The following is an 18,084-nucleotide window of genomic DNA, read 5'->3' as shown; positions in this document are numbered from 1 at the left end:
TCCAAAATGAAGTGTTATCCTACTCCTCCATGGGTGCTCCCCGAAGGTGGCAAAACCAAAATAAAAAATGAATAAATAAATAAAGGGCAGTTGGAAATGGGGCACTGCCATTATGATGTTTACTATTAGCCAGTGGAGAACAGTCAAATCCCTTGAACGTGATGTGGGATGCAAGTTTGAGTTAACTAGCCCACCAGTCGTCGAAGAGGTTTTGGAGTCATCAGCTGAGCAAGTTGTCGCTACTCTTAATGGAGTTCATCCTGAGTCTGTGGAGTTCTTTACCCCAACTGCACAGAAATTGATTGAAGAAAGAAAAGAAGAAAAAGAAAAAAGGGGTCTATAAGATTCTATCAAAATTTCTTTAAATTATTTTGTGATGTTTGAAATAATAAAACTTTTTTTTCTTTCTAATTAAGCAATTCTCTCATTATTTATAGATTATTATTGCAACTTCTTTTGCCTATCTATAGTATTTTTTCATTTGTATCCATAATTCATCAATTAATTATCATAATTCTTTTGAATATTTATTTAGTAGAAACGATAAGTAAATAAGTTTAAATGAATGTTATGACTTATCACCATACCTTATCGATACATAATTTAACGTTGAATTTGTTTTTTCGATTTGCAAACTTGTATCTCATACATAGTTTTTTTCTTTTTATTTTTTTTAAAAGTAAACTAAAATAACTTATTGTTTAACATAAAAAAAAATCAAAAATTTTTTTCCTTTTTTTTTAAAAAAAAAAACTAAAATAACTTATTGTTTAACTTAAAAATAAAAATAAAATCAAAGTTTCACAATAAAAAATGACTCCATCCATTGGAACCGTATGTGAAATATGCATATATACAAAATTATTTGAATTTTTTTTTGTAAAATTCTCAAAAAATATTTTTAATAAAAAATTATGAAAATATTTTAAATTAATTATTATTATTATTATTATTATTTTAATAGTACAGAAAAAAGGTTAGGTTTTTTTGACGCTTTCTAGAGAGGTGTACTTATCAACTGTGATGTGAAGTAATACACCGGGTCAGATCTTTCTCAATAAATGAAGGAGCTCTCAGAAACCCTAGCTATTCCTGACTTCGTTCTAACCTTCTCACTGTTCTCAGGCCTCAAGTTCTTTCCATTTTCACTCAAATCTCTCATTTATGTCACCCTCGCGTGGTACGATTATTGTTATTATTATTTTTTCCGTTTTCCATTTTCTTTGTTCCTTGTTTGGTTTCTGAGAAATTTGATATTAAAATGAAGAAATCTTACGACTTTTTGTTTTAGAGTTAGTAGTTCTAAAGTGAAGTTTGTTCGAATCTGTGTTTAGTAGAAAATAAATAAATAAATCCGGAAGGTCTTAGGGTTAAAGGTTCTGAAGTGAAAATTTCATATTATGAAATTGGGCGGTGATGGAATCTCTGTCCATGGCATATTAATAGCCAAAAAGAGGGATTTTTTAAGATTTCATGAATATTCCATTTTTTCCTTTTGTTTTCTTACTTTTTTTTTCCAGAAACCAAACGGTCCTCTGTTTCCTGACCATTATGAAAAATTTATGAATTTGGCTTTCTGTAATAACATTTTTGTTTTTGTTTTTATTATTAAGAAGCTAAATGCACTACTCTCTTTTTGTTGGTTTAATTAATTGAAAGAAAATGAAGACGGTCTCTAAATTGTTGGGAAAATTGTTTCTTTTCAAAAAAAAGTTTGGTGCAGTTTGGGACAGGATTTCTGCATTCCCCAAAAAAAATAGAAAAGAAAAAAATCAGTTGAACAAATAACAATGCCTTGAGCCTCCCTTTAATAACATATTTGATATGTGTGATCACTCTTTTGGGTTAAGATGATTCTTTTTCCTTATAATTTATTTGATTTACTTGTTGTCTTATAATTTACTTAAACTTGAGAACTTGCAAGTCTTGATGGTTGTTTATCTTTGGCTCTCTTAGAGTTAAATTGATGATTAATTGCATTCTAGTTGGGAGGATTTTTAACGTAAAGATTATTTGATTATTTTTGGAAAAATTTTGGTGATGTTACGTAGATTTTGGTGATATTACAAGAAACTGAGCTTAGGCGTTTACTCTAAAAGAAAAGACTTGGTATGAACAAAGAATATTTTAGCATATGAAACTGCTCTAGTAGCATTCTTCTATGTGAATCATGAATTTTAATGATTTTGTGTGAATAATTTAATGGCGTAGCAAGATCCATATAAAAAAAATGATATTAAGCAATTCTAGTTCGCTAATGTTTGCCTTCATTGAAAGAGGTTGAGTTAAAGTTTAAATGTTGAAAAAGAGCCAACTCAAAGACCTTTAATATATGATATAAGAACAATGATAGGAAGATTTGTTAGTGTTAATTAATATGCTTTTTCTTTTTTCTTTTTTGAATATTTGAATTTTTATTCTTATTTTTTATGGTTTTATGTGCAAATGTGCAATTATTCTTAGCAAGATAAAATGGATTTTTTAATTTTTTTTTTTAATTTTATGATTTAGGTTGGGTGATAATGGCAAAGGTTCAAGGGCGTGAGTGGAGTCGGAAAAGGTATTCATATTCAATTCTAATTAGGAAATTCACTTTATGGTTTGAATATTTTGTTTGAAAGTGTAGCAAAGATGAAGTGCATCTCTCTCTATGGTCCTCTTGGAAAAGATGAAAAATACAAAAAATAAACTATCTAATGGTGTTATTTCATGTTTAAGTATTTTCTTTATTAACCTCTCTTTGAATTTCATGCTACCTTATAACTTTGGTACAAGAAGAACTTCATGTATTATTTTGAAATTTTTTTGTTCTCTTCATAACTTTGGTCTAAGAATTACTTCTTATGTTATTTTAATATTTATTAGTGGTCTTCATTGTCGGCTTTAGTCATAATTTCATTTTAATATTGTCTTCACGGCTTATAAATGCACATAGTCAATAATTAAAATGAAATCATTATTTTTTTGATTGCTATATAATTATTTTTTTCTTATTTTTTCTTACATGCTTTTGTCTTTATCAGGTTGAGATAAACCCTAAACCCTAAACCCTAAACCCTAAACCCTTTTCAAACCCTTACTCAGACAACTGCTTCAAACCAAGCTCCTAATACCCACAAAATGTTTTTTCAAAATTTCAAATCAAGTTCATATAATTATCATGATTATATTAATGCTTGGCTTTATACCTTTTTCTTTAGACCTTTTGATCATTCTTGGTTCTTCCATTGGAATGATAAATTTCAAACTGATTTTCCAAATTGGTCCCAAGAATGGTGGCTCCTCATTGAATCTCTGTCTAGTAGACTGGGTTTTAAGTGAGACCGCTTGTGATTCCCTAAACCCTAAACCTGACATCAAACTATCTTCTCAAGAAACTTACTGACACAAAGTTGAGATATGTTGAAGTTGGCTACTTTTATGTCATCTCAAGGAAGACTACACAACTTGAGGTAGCTATCGAAGATGTTTTAGGATGAATTGCAAGTCGCCACATGATAAATTTAGTACTCTTAAAAATCTCCATCGTTGATGTGAATGAGATGTCTTTTTAAATTTCCATCCTTTATGGTCTTACTCTTTAAATTTGTTTTAGCAATGGTTTGAAAAGACATGGTTAAGGAGCTCTACCTGTTTTACTATTAGTACACTTAGACTTGTGTAATCAATAATATCACTTGTAAATTTAGTTTGTAAATTGATTATTTCATTTTGGCATTTATAGTTCACTCTACCTTATTATTTATTGAGTTAGTCTTTACTCCTTGTAATGATGTGTGTTTGTTCTTTTCTTGTGGTGATAGTTTTGTTGTGACTCATATTCTAAGCTGGTTTTTGTATTTTTGTTATTATTGTGTATTGAGAGTTGATACACTTGGTTATGGATTGTTATGCTATTTTTTAAGATGATTTTGGAAGTTCATTTTTGTCTAGAAAATGTTTTCAAAACCCTTCTGTTCATAGAAATATTTTCAGAAGTCAAAAGTTAAGATTTGATGTTTAAAGATAGTGCTTTCTTCCATTTGGAGTTACCAGGCTTACCACTTCACTACAATTCAACAGTCTTCAAAGATTCACATATCTATGAATATGATTGAAACAAGTTCATGGTGTGGAGAAAAGTAAGGTAATAGAACCATGCCCTACCTGAATAGTGGTGAGAAGAATGGATATGGTTCTCAAATAGGATAAAGATATAAGTTTGCAAGAAGCAACAAGGCCTATAAAAATGATGAGGTATAAAAGAGAGTACATGAATGAGAGTATTGTACATATAAATTACAACAAGTTTCCTAAGATTGCAAATATAAACCATAAGAAGTTTCTCTAGTTTTCAAAAATTGTCTTAGTTATCATGAATACATGTGTCACAGTTTTTGGAAGGAGAGGAATAGTAGAATGTTTGAAAATGTGGAACAAGTGATTCATGCTTTCAAGAACTCATTCTTGCGTTCTCTTTGGCTTTAGGTAGGAAGTTTTTAGATGGAACCTCAATCTTTACATTAAAGTTTGTTGATTGGTTGGACACTTTTTCATGGGAGAGAGGTGCTTTTTGCTACTTTATCCTTTTCTTCACAGGTTTGGTACCCTTTGCATATCCATTTACTTTGTTGTGACCCTTTTTTGTTTAGGCATTATTAGTAATATTTTTGTTTTGCCTATGAAAAAGAATCACAAAATGGATACTTGTGACATTCTACATTGACATTAGATGCTCTAAGAGCACATCCTCTTTCCCTTTCATTCCTATGTTTTCTTTAGTTGTGGAAGCATATTCATTGCCCAATCCTCCAAAACAAAGAATGAGTCTCTTTCTAAAAAGTTGGCAATCAATTCTAAGTCATCTAAGGAATTGAACTTTTGTTTGGGTTGCCCTAATTTGCCCTTAGAGCATCACTTTTCTATTGGTCACACTTACAATAAAGGAGATGTAGGTTTATCCTCATCTTCATTGTCTTTTTGTAACCCTAATCCATTTCAACCAGTCCTAATATGAGATTTCTTTTTTTTTTCCCCCTCCAATCTTTGACATAGATTGTGAGAAAAATGATGAAAGGAAAGATTAAAAAATTTTTGGTTTCAAGAAAAAAGTTTTCTTTTGTTTCATGTTGTCTTTTATATGACACTATGATTGTTGAGGAAGTGAGGATTTTTGTTGGCATCCTCAGAAAATAGAATTTGTCTTCCTCTCTTTTTTGGTCAATGATTCCCATCGACAGAGCTCTCTATGTTGTGGAATTTTTGTTTGGCTAAATGTGGCTCTTTTTTTAATTTTTTTTTGGGAAATTTGATTTCTAGTTATTAAACTAAACATGCTTTGTTTGATTTTATTTTAATAATATAGTATGATGAATCAAATTCATTACATTAGAGATGGTCCTAAGGGTTTGTCAAGTTTTTAATTATTTACTTTGGTCCTAGGCTAAATATGCTGGTGCTTTTGATGGGAAAAATAATGACTTTACTGGTGCCTAATTAACCATGTGGTTTAAGTTGTAATTCTAGGTTTTATGGCTATTTGCTTGATGGATGATTTTAGGTACTGGCTCGCAGGAGAAGATTCAAGATTATTTGGCAGCTATAACTGGACCAATCTTTTTATTAAAAAAAAGATCAAAATATATCAGTGATGATATAATAATAATTATTATTTTGCAGATATTCATAAATGATTCACCTTGTATTTATATTATAAAAACTTTTATATCATGTAGAAAATGACTTGTTTAAGTATGATGAAAATGAAGAAAATAGCTGTATTGAACATGTTACTTATCATCCTTCAAACAGTACTTGCTGTATGTGTTTGCATGCTTAGCATATGCATGCATTTTTAGGGGGAAAAAAAAAAAAGAAAAACTATGTTAGAGGCTTATGATATACTATGGGAGTTTTTTAATAGTTTGAACACTTGCATAGTTTGACTTATGCATATGGTCTTGCATTTCAAAAACTGAAGGTCAACTACAAGGGACATAGAATGTCCTCATGGAGGAGTTTGAAAGTAATGATTTGATGTTAAAAGCTTTTGGAAAATACCTGAACAGCCTACAAACTCAATGGACTCAATATAGGAATGGTTAAGATATGTAAAATTTAATAGACAACTATTTTATATGCATACTTGCAAACTAAAATGCTGAACAAGGAGAAATGAAATTGCTATCAATGTATTAAGTGTTTGCTTTCAAGACATGCAATTCATTTATGTCCTACCTAGATGGGAGGGCTTAGAGGGCAAAGGTTGAGTTCTTAGAGAGGAATGATCAGAAGAAATGGGTTAAAAGTCCCTAATTGTTCATAATTGGTTTACGTTGTTTACTATGTGAATTTATATTTTGTGCAAAGCTGTCACATTCTTCCATGACTGAAACTATGTGTTTTTTGTATATCCATTACATGTTTTGAACACTCTTCTAAAGGTTGTTACCAACCAAGAACACATATGTAACACTTATCATTGGTGTGTTGTAATGGGTAATATTACATCAAGAATTTTATCATAATTCCTTTTGCTTCATTTCTTAGTAGGCTAATCTTGTTGAAAACCATATAGTGGTGTACTTTTTTAATCCAATTTAAGGTATATTGTAAATATCAAGCTCCCATTTATTAAGAACTGTGTTGTACAATACTTGAACAAATGTTATTGTTGTACTAAACAAGCTTATACAGGTTGTAAATCAAAATCCATCATTCACAGACATAGGGACAACTGTTTTATGTAAACTTTATGAATTCTCTTTGACCTCTGAACTCATTTTTATTTTATTTGAGATCAATTTTGATCAACAGATACAAATGCAACACTATACATGTGGCCTTTTAAGATTGTTATGCTGTTAATGAGGAATACATATATAAAACTGCTCATTTCATTGTGCAGATGCAGCATCTACCCCTTATATTGCTATTATCACGGTGATGCTCCATTCACAATCTCTTGGTGCATAATTTTCCCCAACTACTAGTCTACGCCGTTGCTGAAAATACTCAAGGAAAAGAAGCACTTCATTTATTAAACACATGGATAGCAGACAAAGGAAGCGGAGAAGCCATGTTCCATCAAGATCTGAAGCGGTAAAATATTTGACAGCCCTTTAACCTACTTTTAAAACTATTACTCTTGAGGCTTAACTCTGGAATTGCGACATATTTGTAATATATTTTCCTTCTTTCATGTTGTAGGTTAAGTTACCAAAATCCCGCTGCTCGAGAAAGAAATTCCTATCAATCATGGATACCCTCCCAATGGATAAGAAAAATGCCATCAGTGATATGGGATTCAGGGGCTTGCTGCAGCTTGGTTATAAAGAATTGCGTTATGAGCTAATAACGTGGATAGTGGCCAATTACGACATTGGCTACCACCACTTATGCATGGCAACAAGAGTTGTTGTCCCAGTCACGCCCAAAGATGTTAGAGAGGTGCTAGGCATCCCGGACAATGGCGTTGACATTCTCATCTACAATAGGCGTGGCACACCCAATCGCACATACGACATCAAAATATTGGAAGCTAATTTGCGTGATCTACCAGTTGGCGAAGAATTCATGAAATCCTTCCTCATTTTCGCCTGTGCCACTATCCTTGCCCCCAACTCAAAACAAGAAGGTATGCATGACTTGTGGGACACGGTTTGGGATAGTGAAGTGGGGGTGCGCAAAAATTGGGCCAAGTTTGTTCTCCAATATGTCGAGGATGGGATAAGGGACTATCGTACAAGTCACCCGACATATATTAGAGGTTGTGTCTTGTTTCTTCAGGTATTTGTTTCTCAACCTCTCCACATTAATGTCATATGCGTCTACCAAAATAATTTCTTCTTTTGTTGATCTTGTAATAGCTTCTCTAACCAACTTATATTTGATTCCCACTTCACAGCTTTTCTATATCAGCAAGTTCTATATGACGACTTTCCAAGTTGAAGTCTGCAGTCCACTTTCGGCTGCATGGACAGATGAGCAAGTCAAGAGGCGCTTGGCTGCCGAAATACACACCTATGGCAATTATGGCCATGTCCAGGTATGCTAAAATTCAGCAACTCCATAAACGTAGTTGGGTGTTATCATTAATTTATGTTTCAAAGTAATCATCAATGTTTGTTTGATGTATGGGCAGGTCATACAGGGAAGCACACCTTCTGCACATAATGATGGACATCCATATGAGACGGGTTGCTCACACTCTGATGACCCAACTGAGGTACGCCATGGCACTACGACTTTATGACTTCACAAACAAACTTGAGCACCATCCTCATTCTAGTTGATCGTACTAATTGATATTCCTTCTCCCTAACACTAGACCATTGAAGCACGGCTAAGTCGGAATTCTGAACATCTTATGAGCCTTGCTTCATCTGTGGCACAAGACATTGCCACACTACGTGCAAGGTCCACTGGAGGACAAAGTGGGTGTGCACTCACCCCACCACAAGAAGTTGTGAATGTAGAAAGAAAGAAAGACGAGGGAAGCACCGGTGTGCATCCTTGTAGTGATGAAATGATGAGAAAAGGATCCGGTGCCGCAAGCACTCATTCTGGCCAGCAAAGAGTCACCGATGCAGCAGTAGATGATGACCCATGTATTGACCACGCCACATTCCCACCTTCACAAAAGAGTGCTGAATTGCAATCACTTGAAGGGGTGCAAATTGGAGTTCAAGAAGGCCGTGGCAGCAAAGAGCCTTCTCCTACCCCTAGGTGGAGAGTTAAACACACAGCGAAAAGGCTTGTCAAGCCAGCCACCATTTGCAAATCCCCTTTCGTCTCGCAATGTGTTCAACTATTTCCTAAAATCAGCTAACAAGAAAGGTTGGTTGCGGATTATGCGTTGTTCGAAGATGGTGAGCCAAGGTACTTCACATGAATTCACCATTTATTGTTAAAGTTGACATTATTGTTAACGTTTATGGCTATTGACTTAACACATTTTTGATAATGCAGCGAGATCTTGTGCGATATGCATGGCACATATATAACACGGGATGAGCTTTCTTCGCTCAATGGAGGCCGTTGGGTAAATAGTGCGGTATGTCTCAAAGATTTCTATTCTGCCTTGGTTGTTATATAAGATGCACATTATTATGTTTTATGGTCATTTACATGTGTACATTTTCAGATTGTCGGACTGGTCTGCCGAATGATGAATGCAGAACAAGATATACCACCGCGTGCACACTATTTCGACCCATCATTCTTCGTGAGGCCTTAATCATAATTCTTTAATGCGTTTATCTATTATTTTAAATTGGAGACTATGTGGTGAGCTGTAAGAACAAATGGACAGGTGGTGCTAGCCAGCCTTACGCCAAATGCCAAAAAGCATGAAATCAAAGAGCGGTGTCGGATGTTCCTTCATGCTGAATTTGTGGGCCATGATTTCTCTAGTTGTGATATGGTACGTCAAACCTAGTACAATGGCATCAAGGTCAAAGTCTTTGTTTCATTTAATTATCATATTATAGTGCCCTACTAACCTATTAATGGCAATGTCATCAATATGTGTGTAGCTATTTTTTCCCGTCTGCGACAACAACCATTGGCACGTGCATGTGGTCAATATTCCAGCTTCAAGGGTCGACATCTTATCTTCGTTGCCTTTAAGAAGGGGTAACGGGATAAGTGCCGTATCGAGACGCTTGTCTGATGCAATTGATCAAGCATTCCATGCTCATGGCATGCTCAGGCGAGTGGAGGTCTCAAAATTCCAGCATGTGCAACCCCAAATTGTGCAACAACTAAATGGGTAGATTACTTTAACCGTTATTATTTGACGTATCATTAAATATGCGGTACTGATGTATTTGTCTTTTATGCTTGATGTATGCATATGATTGGTGTAATGCAATTGGTGGTGTAGATATGATTGTGGCATGTTCGCAATCAAGTACATGGAACATTGGAATGGGGCGACACTAGCACATTCAATTGCGGAGGTAAGTGCAACCAATACTTTAGAAATTGGTTTATTTGAATTTTTACCAAACCAGCATATGATTTTCGTGTGTGTTGTGCAGGACAAGATGCATCTATATCGACTGAGGCTGGTCGTTACTTTGGTTACTAATGCGGCAAACAATGCTAAAGATAAGGTCTTGAAGGCGTGTCGAATTTGATTAATAGAGGCCACCTTGGACAGGCAAGGTCAATGATGGAACCGTACTTGCATGAGAGTGGGGCTGGTGGTGCCGGGAGTGCATAATCAGAAGGTGGCACCCTCTATTTTTTTCTCTGTTGTTTGTTTCTCTTGAAAATTTATATTTGAGGGAATTACCTTTCCAATAAAAAAAACTCAGGCATAAAAGTAGACTTTTTCCTGGAATCACAATTAAATACATATGAACTAAGCCAATAAATTAGTGTTCTTGCGAGTTTTGATAAGAGAAGACGCACATTAAAATGAATACCCTGTGAAGTATTTTATTTATTAATTTATTAATTTATTTTTTTCTGTGATAAGTACCTTGTCAAGTGATTTTGATAGTTATTACTAAAACCTTTATACCAGAATTATATCTGCTGAAAAATATAGAGGCTTATTGTTTGAATATTTGAGCATGTAGGCTTTATCAGTGGAAATTTAATGGTGCAGAATCTGGAGGTGGTTCGTAAGCTGGGAAAGCACTGAGAAAAGAAGAACAAGAAAATACCAAGGTTCTCCTCATTAATGCAATCTCGCTTGCACATGCCAGTTGTAAGTTCTCATTTCTTGGATGGTTTGGATCTGTATGTTAAAGTTGTTAGTATCATGTGAAAGAGCTACCATTATACTATTGACTTCCTTTTTTTGTTGTGTTATGAATTTCATTAGATGCTTCTGTTTTTTGCTACTTTCAACGATACAAATAAAACTTACGTTATTATTATTATTATTATTTTTTCTTAATTGCAGGCGACAATTGGAAAACAAGATGGTTGACAACCATAAAGACATGAGCAATGTTACAATTCGGAATCGTGGCTGCTGGAGAAAGAGATGTGATCATAAGACATTCTCATCATGACTCAGACTTTATAATATAACTGTTCCTATTTTGATTTTTGTTTGTAAATGTAGGCATGCCCAAGACTGAAGCCCTCTAAAAACTATATAGCTATTTTTTGGTTTACCATTTTTACTTTGGGCACCCATTGCATACTTCCGATATATTTGGATTGTGACCCCCTTTTTGTTAGGTGCTTTTAGATTAATTTACCACTGACTATAAAAAATGCATTGGTATATGAAATTTTCGTTGAGCTAAAGAGGTTACTCCATGACCTTTTTGCAGGTGCGTAGTTCTAAGAGAGCCATGAAATATGAGAAACTATTGGTTAGGTTGAAGAAATTGATTTCTATTCTGCCTACTATTTGGCCAAGCTAATTCTGCTATATGAGAGGTGAAGCTGAAATTTTTAAGTAAGATATGGTGAATTCTATTTTGTGTCATCATCATGAATAACACCTATTGAATATCTGCATACTGCTGATATTGAATCTGTAATGGACAGTATCTCTTGGATTCTTTGAAGATGTCTACAGACTGGTCCATCTTATGCCAAATCCATCCCACTGTGAGCCTATTATATGCTTCTCTTGACAGTTCTAAAATCGTCTTATACAACTCTAATGTTAATGGATTTGCTTTAGTCCTAGAAGTAGTAGTTGGTTAACTAGTGAAACTTGCACATGCTATGCTTAAAAACATCTTTTTGAAGTTTTGTTTGATATTCCATCACTTGTGGCTCAGTTTTGATGTCTCATCCTCACTTCAAAGGCAAACAGTGATTGCAACCTTGTATGCTAGGACTAAAATTTTGTTTCATTTCATTTAGCTTGTCCCCAATAATAAACTCGGTCGAGCAGAACATAGAAAGCCAGTTGAAGGCAAGGCACCCAGAATTGGTTGAATGGTTTAGAATGGTGGAACTGCCACGTATAGCGGGATTTTTCATTCCATTGTTGAAGAAGCGGTCTATGGAATATGCTGGAAGGTTAGCTCACAGAATTCTCAGCTTTTAGTATAACATTGCTGAAAGGGACAAATTCCCATTGCTTTTACTAGTTTATTTTTTCATCTAGTACCTTGAAATGGGAAAATAGTATAAAACACAATAATTTTCAGTGGTGTTGCAGGGAGTATTCTGGCTATAAGCTGCTGTGGTGGTAGCCTTTTCATTTACCCCAAGTTTTCTTCACGCTCTGTGTATCAACGTTTCATGGAGGTCAGTTATTTAGCCAGGATCGTATGGCTGGAAATAACTGCCACAACTGCAGTCTAGTTACATACCATAATCATCAGTTATCCGTGAATAAAAATTTTCAAATCATTTGACATGGATTAGAACTTAAGAAATGTTATAAAGCATTTGGTCTTCATCTGGAGAGGTTAAGTCATGTTGATCACCATCCTTAACTTAAATCCTATTAAGCAAGAATACATTTTCTTATAATTCCCGTTTAGAAAGTAGCTTTGCTGACTGATTGAGAGTTTCTACTTTTGATTTCTGAGATAAAGCACCCAAAATTTGTTAAATGCTGTGATTATGTGAAGACTTGTGGAGATTTGAGATTCAAAAAGCCGCTTTTGACTGGACATATTATCCTAGCCCAGCCAAATCATGTCTTTTTATTGAGAATTTTGGGATTTTCTAATATCGTACATCATTTTAAGTTTCATATAATATGATGTGCTATGGTGTTTGCTTGGCTTATAAGCATAATTAATGATGGATGCTGTAAAACATATTAGCACTTTGAAGTTCTTTTTAACCTTCAATTCTGTTTTCTCTTTCAACTTTTGGTTTTTATTTAAATCTAACCTTGAATGAAAGGTCTGTTGCATTTGCTCAATGAATAAGTCTCATGGCCCTTTATTTGTAGGAAATAGCAGGAGATGATCTTCAAATAGAAGCATTGCCAGTTGGATCTATTGCTTCCGACTCTGCCGTAACTGCACTGTTATACTGGCAAGGAAAGCTTTTTGTTGGCTGTGTTGATAGAATTATCAAGGTAGGCTATACTTTTTACTCCGGCTTTTTTAATGAGAGACTGACTATCCATAGACTTCAGTCTAGAAAACTTCTTGTTACAATTACAGGTTTGAAGACCCCATTACTTGTTGAAATCTAAAAAATAGTCTACCTGTGCTAAGAATTTGCTTATAGAAAACTAACTTCAAGCATTCTGAGCAGAAACTGGATCATTTTAGTTCTGGAATATACGATGTTCAATGTACCATCTCAAGAAGTCATTCTATTATTGAATCTTTGTTTAATTTCACCAGGTGTATTCTGGGCAGTGATGGAAGCATCACTTAAGAAGATGTCAACCAAACTCAATACGTTGGCGAAGCTGCCAAGGGTGATGGGTCCATTGCTGAGATGAAAACGGGGGAAGGAAAAACCTTGGTTTCCACATTAGCAGCCTCTCTCAATGCCCTCACTGGTGAGGGTGTTCATGGTATGTGTTCTGTCCTAACTTGTTTGAAATGTGGTTGTTGCTTTTATGTGTGCAAATGAATGAAACGATCATGCATAGTTTTTCTTCAATGGCATCGAAATGGTGCTAGTAGAATGATTCAAATGTAAGCAAGGCAATTGAATTGCTTGTATTGATTTGTGGAAAACATCCATGAGTACAAGAATCAGGATAGGCGTCTCAATAATTATATTTTCTGGGATCTCCTGCTGGGCTTCAGTTGGTTAGTTGGAATATGTCTCCTGACAGAAAGTTAATGTTAAAATTTGTCTTATTTAAAGAGTGATAGGACTAGGGGTGGCATTAAAGCTGGTTTTGGAGGCTTCTTTGTCACAAATGTGCAATGGGGAATCTCTCTTTGGAAAATAGGCACATGACAACTATGGATTCAAATGTTAGCAACTATAACAATAAACATACTTAACTTTACGAAAAATAAATGGATAGATGTTAGATTAGTGCCCATTGGTCCATCTGTGCACTAGGTAAGTGGCCCATCAATCCATTTTGTATGAACAAATTTCATAGCTTGCAAATCAAAAGGAAAGACAAAGAGCGAATAAAATAAATTTCTATTGATTCAAAATAAATGATTGTACAAGTCCAATGTATATTCTGTACAAAATGAGGCATGAACCTTGATGGTTCTATTAAACTCAGCTCTATGAAAGTGGGATTAGCATTGATAATCAACAACTTGGAATAAACATCTTGTTCTATCTGCCTGTCTGATCAAAAATGAATTTGTTTGTTTTAGAATTAGCTCTGATCATACTTCAACACTTTCTCCCTAACCTGTGTTCATGGAGTTATGCAAGACTGGCTATGCTCTTGACATTCAATGGGTTTGAAAACTAGGGAAAATAAATTACATTGAGAGTTGAGATTAATTGAATTTTTATTTTTGGATTCATTATATTTGCATATACCTGCAATCTCAAATTTAGGACAGCATAACCCAGCAGATTTGTTGGATGGAAAGAAATTGAAAGCAAATGTCATTTCCCATGTATGATATTAATATGAACAAGTTAGGGAAATGTTTTATGATGTGTGCACTGTCCTAGGATCTAGACCTGTGAGTAATGTAATATTTGCATGTTTGTGAGCTTACTCTACTGGACATTTGTATTATTTTAGCCTCGAATTTTATTTTCATGAGAGGATTACAAATAGAAACTAACAATGCATACCAACCCTTTGTTTGATGCACGATTGTTTTATAAATTAAATTATGGTATTCTTGTGTAAATGCTTAAACTGGTGTTGGGCAAGGTTGGAAATCAGTGTTGGTGGAACTGTTAGTAAGAGAAGGAAGTGTTTTGTAATACCGTATGAAGTTTGATAAATCAAACACTATGCGTAGACCTTTGTTGTATAAAGAATTGTGAATAGAAAGCTATGCACTGTGCATTGCATCTTGTGTAATTTTTCTTAATGGAAACCTATGCAAAGAACCACTGATTCTATGTATTTGTTCCCATATACAGTATGTGCCAAGTGGGTAGTGGGTGCTATGATAAACCATATTCCATTCCAGCTTGCATGCTTGTAATATGTTCTATGTGTTTGTCTCAAAGTGTCAAACAGAAATTGGTGATATGTATTTTTTGCAAAGTGTTAAACATAAATTGGTGTCGTTAATGACTATATTTATTTGAAATGTTTGAGTTTTCTTAGTTTATTTTCTTCTGCATGTACTTGAGTCAATTTCTGTTTTTCTTTTTCAGGATGATATGCCAAAGCCTGGTCAAGCCCCTCGTCCTGCTGGAGGAACTCCTGTTCGCACCTGATAAAAAGAAGTTGATTTCCTCTGTCATTCTGCTTTCAAACAGTTACCTGAAATTTTCAGAACTTTTGAGGCCATTTGTTTTTGTTTTTCTTGGTTTGGGAGATTTTGATTATGATGGAAGGTTTAACTTTTGCTGTTTAATGCTTGAGTATTAATGTAGTATCAGGAAAATGAAAATTGAGACACGAGAATGAATTTCATTTTTTTTAACTATCTTTGAATCAAATCCTATAATTTTGAGTTGAAATTTGCTCCCCTATGGGACCTCAGTCATTGGGTTCTGGCAGCTTAGGTGAAACCCTGAATTCAAATACGATGCCTGCATTTCTACTAAAAGGGTATTTATTACCTTAGAGCTGCATTGGATTAGCAGTGTAAACTCTATTATCATTTTCCCCTCATTTCTTTCAATATGGCGTTGATGCCCTTAGAACCTAAAGAGTGGTGATTAACTTCCTCAAAATTCATAGCTCTGTTGGGAAATTTTCTTCTTTTTGCTTAATAGGGTGTAGATTGGAAGATGGAGGATGATTATTTCCCTGGCAGCATTTCAAAGTTAGGTTCAGTGCTTTTTTGGTACTTGAATGCTCATACATTAGCTGTCATCTTCAAGGTCCATTTGGTTTTAATGCATCTGGATCACGCAGCTGAGCAGAGGAAAGAGGAAATGAATCTGTTACTGGTTTGATATTTTTGGGGCTTAGGTGCTTACGAGCTGTACGGTGTAAGCAAAATCCTCGTTAAAAGTCTAACTTAAGACAACTGGCTCCAGATAGCATATGGCCCGGCGTTGAAAGTGGATGTAGCCTACAATCTCAAATCAAGGGGTGAGTCCCGTACCATTTAAAAGAATTGTGACCTTCAGTGTCGGAAAATTTCAGTTAAATACAAATGAATTGCATCTTCTTCACTGAATTTTCAGCCTCCGGTTTCATCTTTGCGAGGTGAGATTCACATTCATTTTCCATTGATCGAATTCCCCCTCCTCTGCCACAGCCTGGCTAGGGACTCGGTTAAGTTAAGATGCTAACACTGAATGAAAATTGATTCCAACAATTTTCATCAATCAATTCCTCAAGTACAAAAGCAGATGGTGTATGGTGGATTGCAGTAATAGATGAAGTTGGTTTAGTTTATCCCTCCTTTGATGGGCACAAGGATAAAACCATCTATTGCTGGGCAAGGTAGCTAGATGCAGCTTTCCCCAGAAGGCTCGAGGTAGCAGAATGTCCATTTTGCTCTCAAATCGCTCAACATTGCTGAAGTTCCTTTGCAATCCTAATGCAGACTGCCATTGGGCAGTTTGTCTTAATTGCGTTGGAGGCAATGTGTGACCTGCTAACAGCATATCCCTCCTGCAACAACCAAATCCAACAGATGAACTGCATCGGTTTCTGTAAACCATTTGTTGGAGCTCCAGACCATAGCAAACCTCTCCAACTTCAATTGGGAGTGATCAGCTTCTATAGAACAATAAAATGCCATACCATATTATAATTTCCCCTTATATTTTTCCCATTCTCCTAAGCTGGGGCTTGATGAGTTTTTAGACAAAAAGACTTGTGCAAGTAAACATCATCTGGATCAGGCAACAAAAAAAAAAAATACCTGACTCTGTTTCTTGGCTAATGACAATTGAAAAGCCTCTAAAAGAGAACACTAGGAGGATACCTTGTTCAGGGCGCTCATCATGGTCCTGAGGGGAGGAGAGTTTATTTTTGCATGTCTTGCTACCTAGGAACATAAGAGGAAAATCAATAATGAAATTGCATTCAATTTCCAAGCCATGCAACAGAGCCTGAGAATTAATTCACAACCAAATCGAGAATCTAAAACACAAAATGATGTTATTTGCAAGTAAACCTCATCCAATTTGATGTATCCAAATGGTAATTTAGGGTCACTCTCATCAATCATCTGCTTCAGAAGTTTTCCCAGATGAGTTTCAGTGTCATTGCCAGTCCATCCCCATTGTTTAGCTAAATTTAGCATTTCTGTAAGGTAGGAAGCATTATGGCAGAGATTATCAAATACAGTGGTTTTGCTTTTAAGTTGCTTAGATTAGTTTTGCATCAAGATTGTCCAAATTAGATTGATTTGAAGTAAATAACAATTGACAGTTGAGACCTAAGTAGAAGTCAACCGATTGATAATGTCAAAATCATATCCAAACCTCCAAAGCAACAAGTTTAAACAGACCTGAGCTGCAAGAGTATGGACAAAAGTCCAAGTAGCCCTTCCAAGCTCTACTTTAGTCACAGGATTAGCTGATTTTCCCTGAACAAAGAATTAATGAAAAAATATAGCAAGAAAGCCAAGTCTTACATAATACCATATGATAGAATAAATTCACCAAGTAGATGCAAATATGAATAGATATCGGTATTACAACACAAATCAGCCACTAAGAATCCTATATCTGGTATGTGTAGATGGTTTCACTGAATCATCAATTTTTACATGGCAAGTTCAATGTAGCATGATAGAAGTACCAAACAGAGAGAGATGCCATAAAATGGGGAAAACCCACTTGAACCAACAAGCCAGTCACAAAAAACTAAACATTAGACAAGGTAGTAGCTAAGGACCCTTAAGGTAGTACCTAAGGAATACTAAGGTAATACCTAAGGGCTCTTAAGGTAGTACCTAAGCTACAGTCCCAAAAAACCAAAGGTAAACCACTTGAACACATATGAGAACCACATAATAGCATGGTATAAGGGTCACAAATGAAGACCCGAGGCTTGAGAGAGGTTGAGTTGAAGTTTTGGTAAGGTAGTACTTAGGGGCCCTTAAGGTAGTACCTGAAGGCCACTTAGGTAGTACC

The 18,084-nt window shown here is 35.0% G+C and overlaps 2 protein-coding genes and 1 long non-coding RNA gene across 18 annotated transcripts; all 3 read left to right on the top strand.

Moving 5' to 3' along the window:
- Positions 1–1,024: 1,024 nt before the first annotated feature.
- LOC104882626 (uncharacterized) lies at positions 1,025–9,327 on the top strand. 2 transcript variants are annotated; one of them, XM_059734816.1, is made up of 11 exons: positions 1,025–1,180; positions 2,512–2,560; positions 4,468–4,578; positions 6,887–7,080; positions 7,189–7,767; positions 7,886–8,026; positions 8,123–8,206; positions 8,309–8,859; positions 8,950–9,034; positions 9,159–9,205; positions 9,293–9,327. In XM_059734816.1, the coding sequence occupies exons 4-8, from the start codon at positions 7,027–7,029 to the stop codon at positions 8,807–8,809; spliced, it is 1,359 nt and encodes a 452-aa protein (XP_059590799.1). In that variant the 5' UTR covers positions 1,025–1,180; positions 2,512–2,560; positions 4,468–4,578; positions 6,887–7,026; the 3' UTR covers positions 8,810–8,859; positions 8,950–9,034; positions 9,159–9,205; positions 9,293–9,327. The 2 variants fall into 2 exon arrangements, with proteins under 2 accessions (XP_059590799.1, XP_010664995.1); XM_010666693.3 differs by lacking the exon at positions 4,468–4,578.
- Positions 8,966–10,121, top strand: LOC100855213 (putative ubiquitin-like-specific protease 1B). The gene is made up of 6 exons (XM_019226408.1): positions 8,966–9,034; positions 9,125–9,205; positions 9,293–9,403; positions 9,516–9,751; positions 9,866–9,941; positions 10,023–10,121. Exons 1-6 carry the CDS (start codon positions 8,966–8,968, stop codon positions 10,119–10,121), a joined length of 672 nt encoding a protein of 223 aa, XP_019081953.1.
- On the top strand, positions 10,122–15,467 carry LOC100853517 (uncharacterized). 15 transcript variants are annotated; one of them, XR_009465023.1, is made up of 10 exons: positions 10,122–10,214; positions 10,598–10,699; positions 10,898–10,983; positions 11,277–11,385; positions 11,497–11,559; positions 11,821–11,979; positions 12,111–12,210; positions 12,869–12,997; positions 13,272–13,447; positions 15,196–15,467. It is a non-coding gene; the product is annotated as an uncharacterized LOC100853517 (long non-coding RNA). The 15 variants fall into 15 exon arrangements; XR_009465016.1 differs by having other exon boundaries at positions 11,277–11,404; positions 12,122–12,210; XR_788346.3 differs by having other exon boundaries at positions 11,277–11,404.
- Positions 15,468–18,084: the final 2,617 nt, after the last annotated feature.

Source organism: Vitis vinifera, chromosome 2 (assembly GCF_030704535.1).
Source record: "Vitis vinifera cultivar Pinot Noir 40024 chromosome 2, ASM3070453v1".
Taxonomy (NCBI): domain Eukaryota; kingdom Viridiplantae; phylum Streptophyta; class Magnoliopsida; order Vitales; family Vitaceae; genus Vitis; species Vitis vinifera.
The sequence above is the reverse complement of the archived record's forward strand: the minus strand, read 5'-3'. Positions and strand labels throughout refer to the sequence as shown.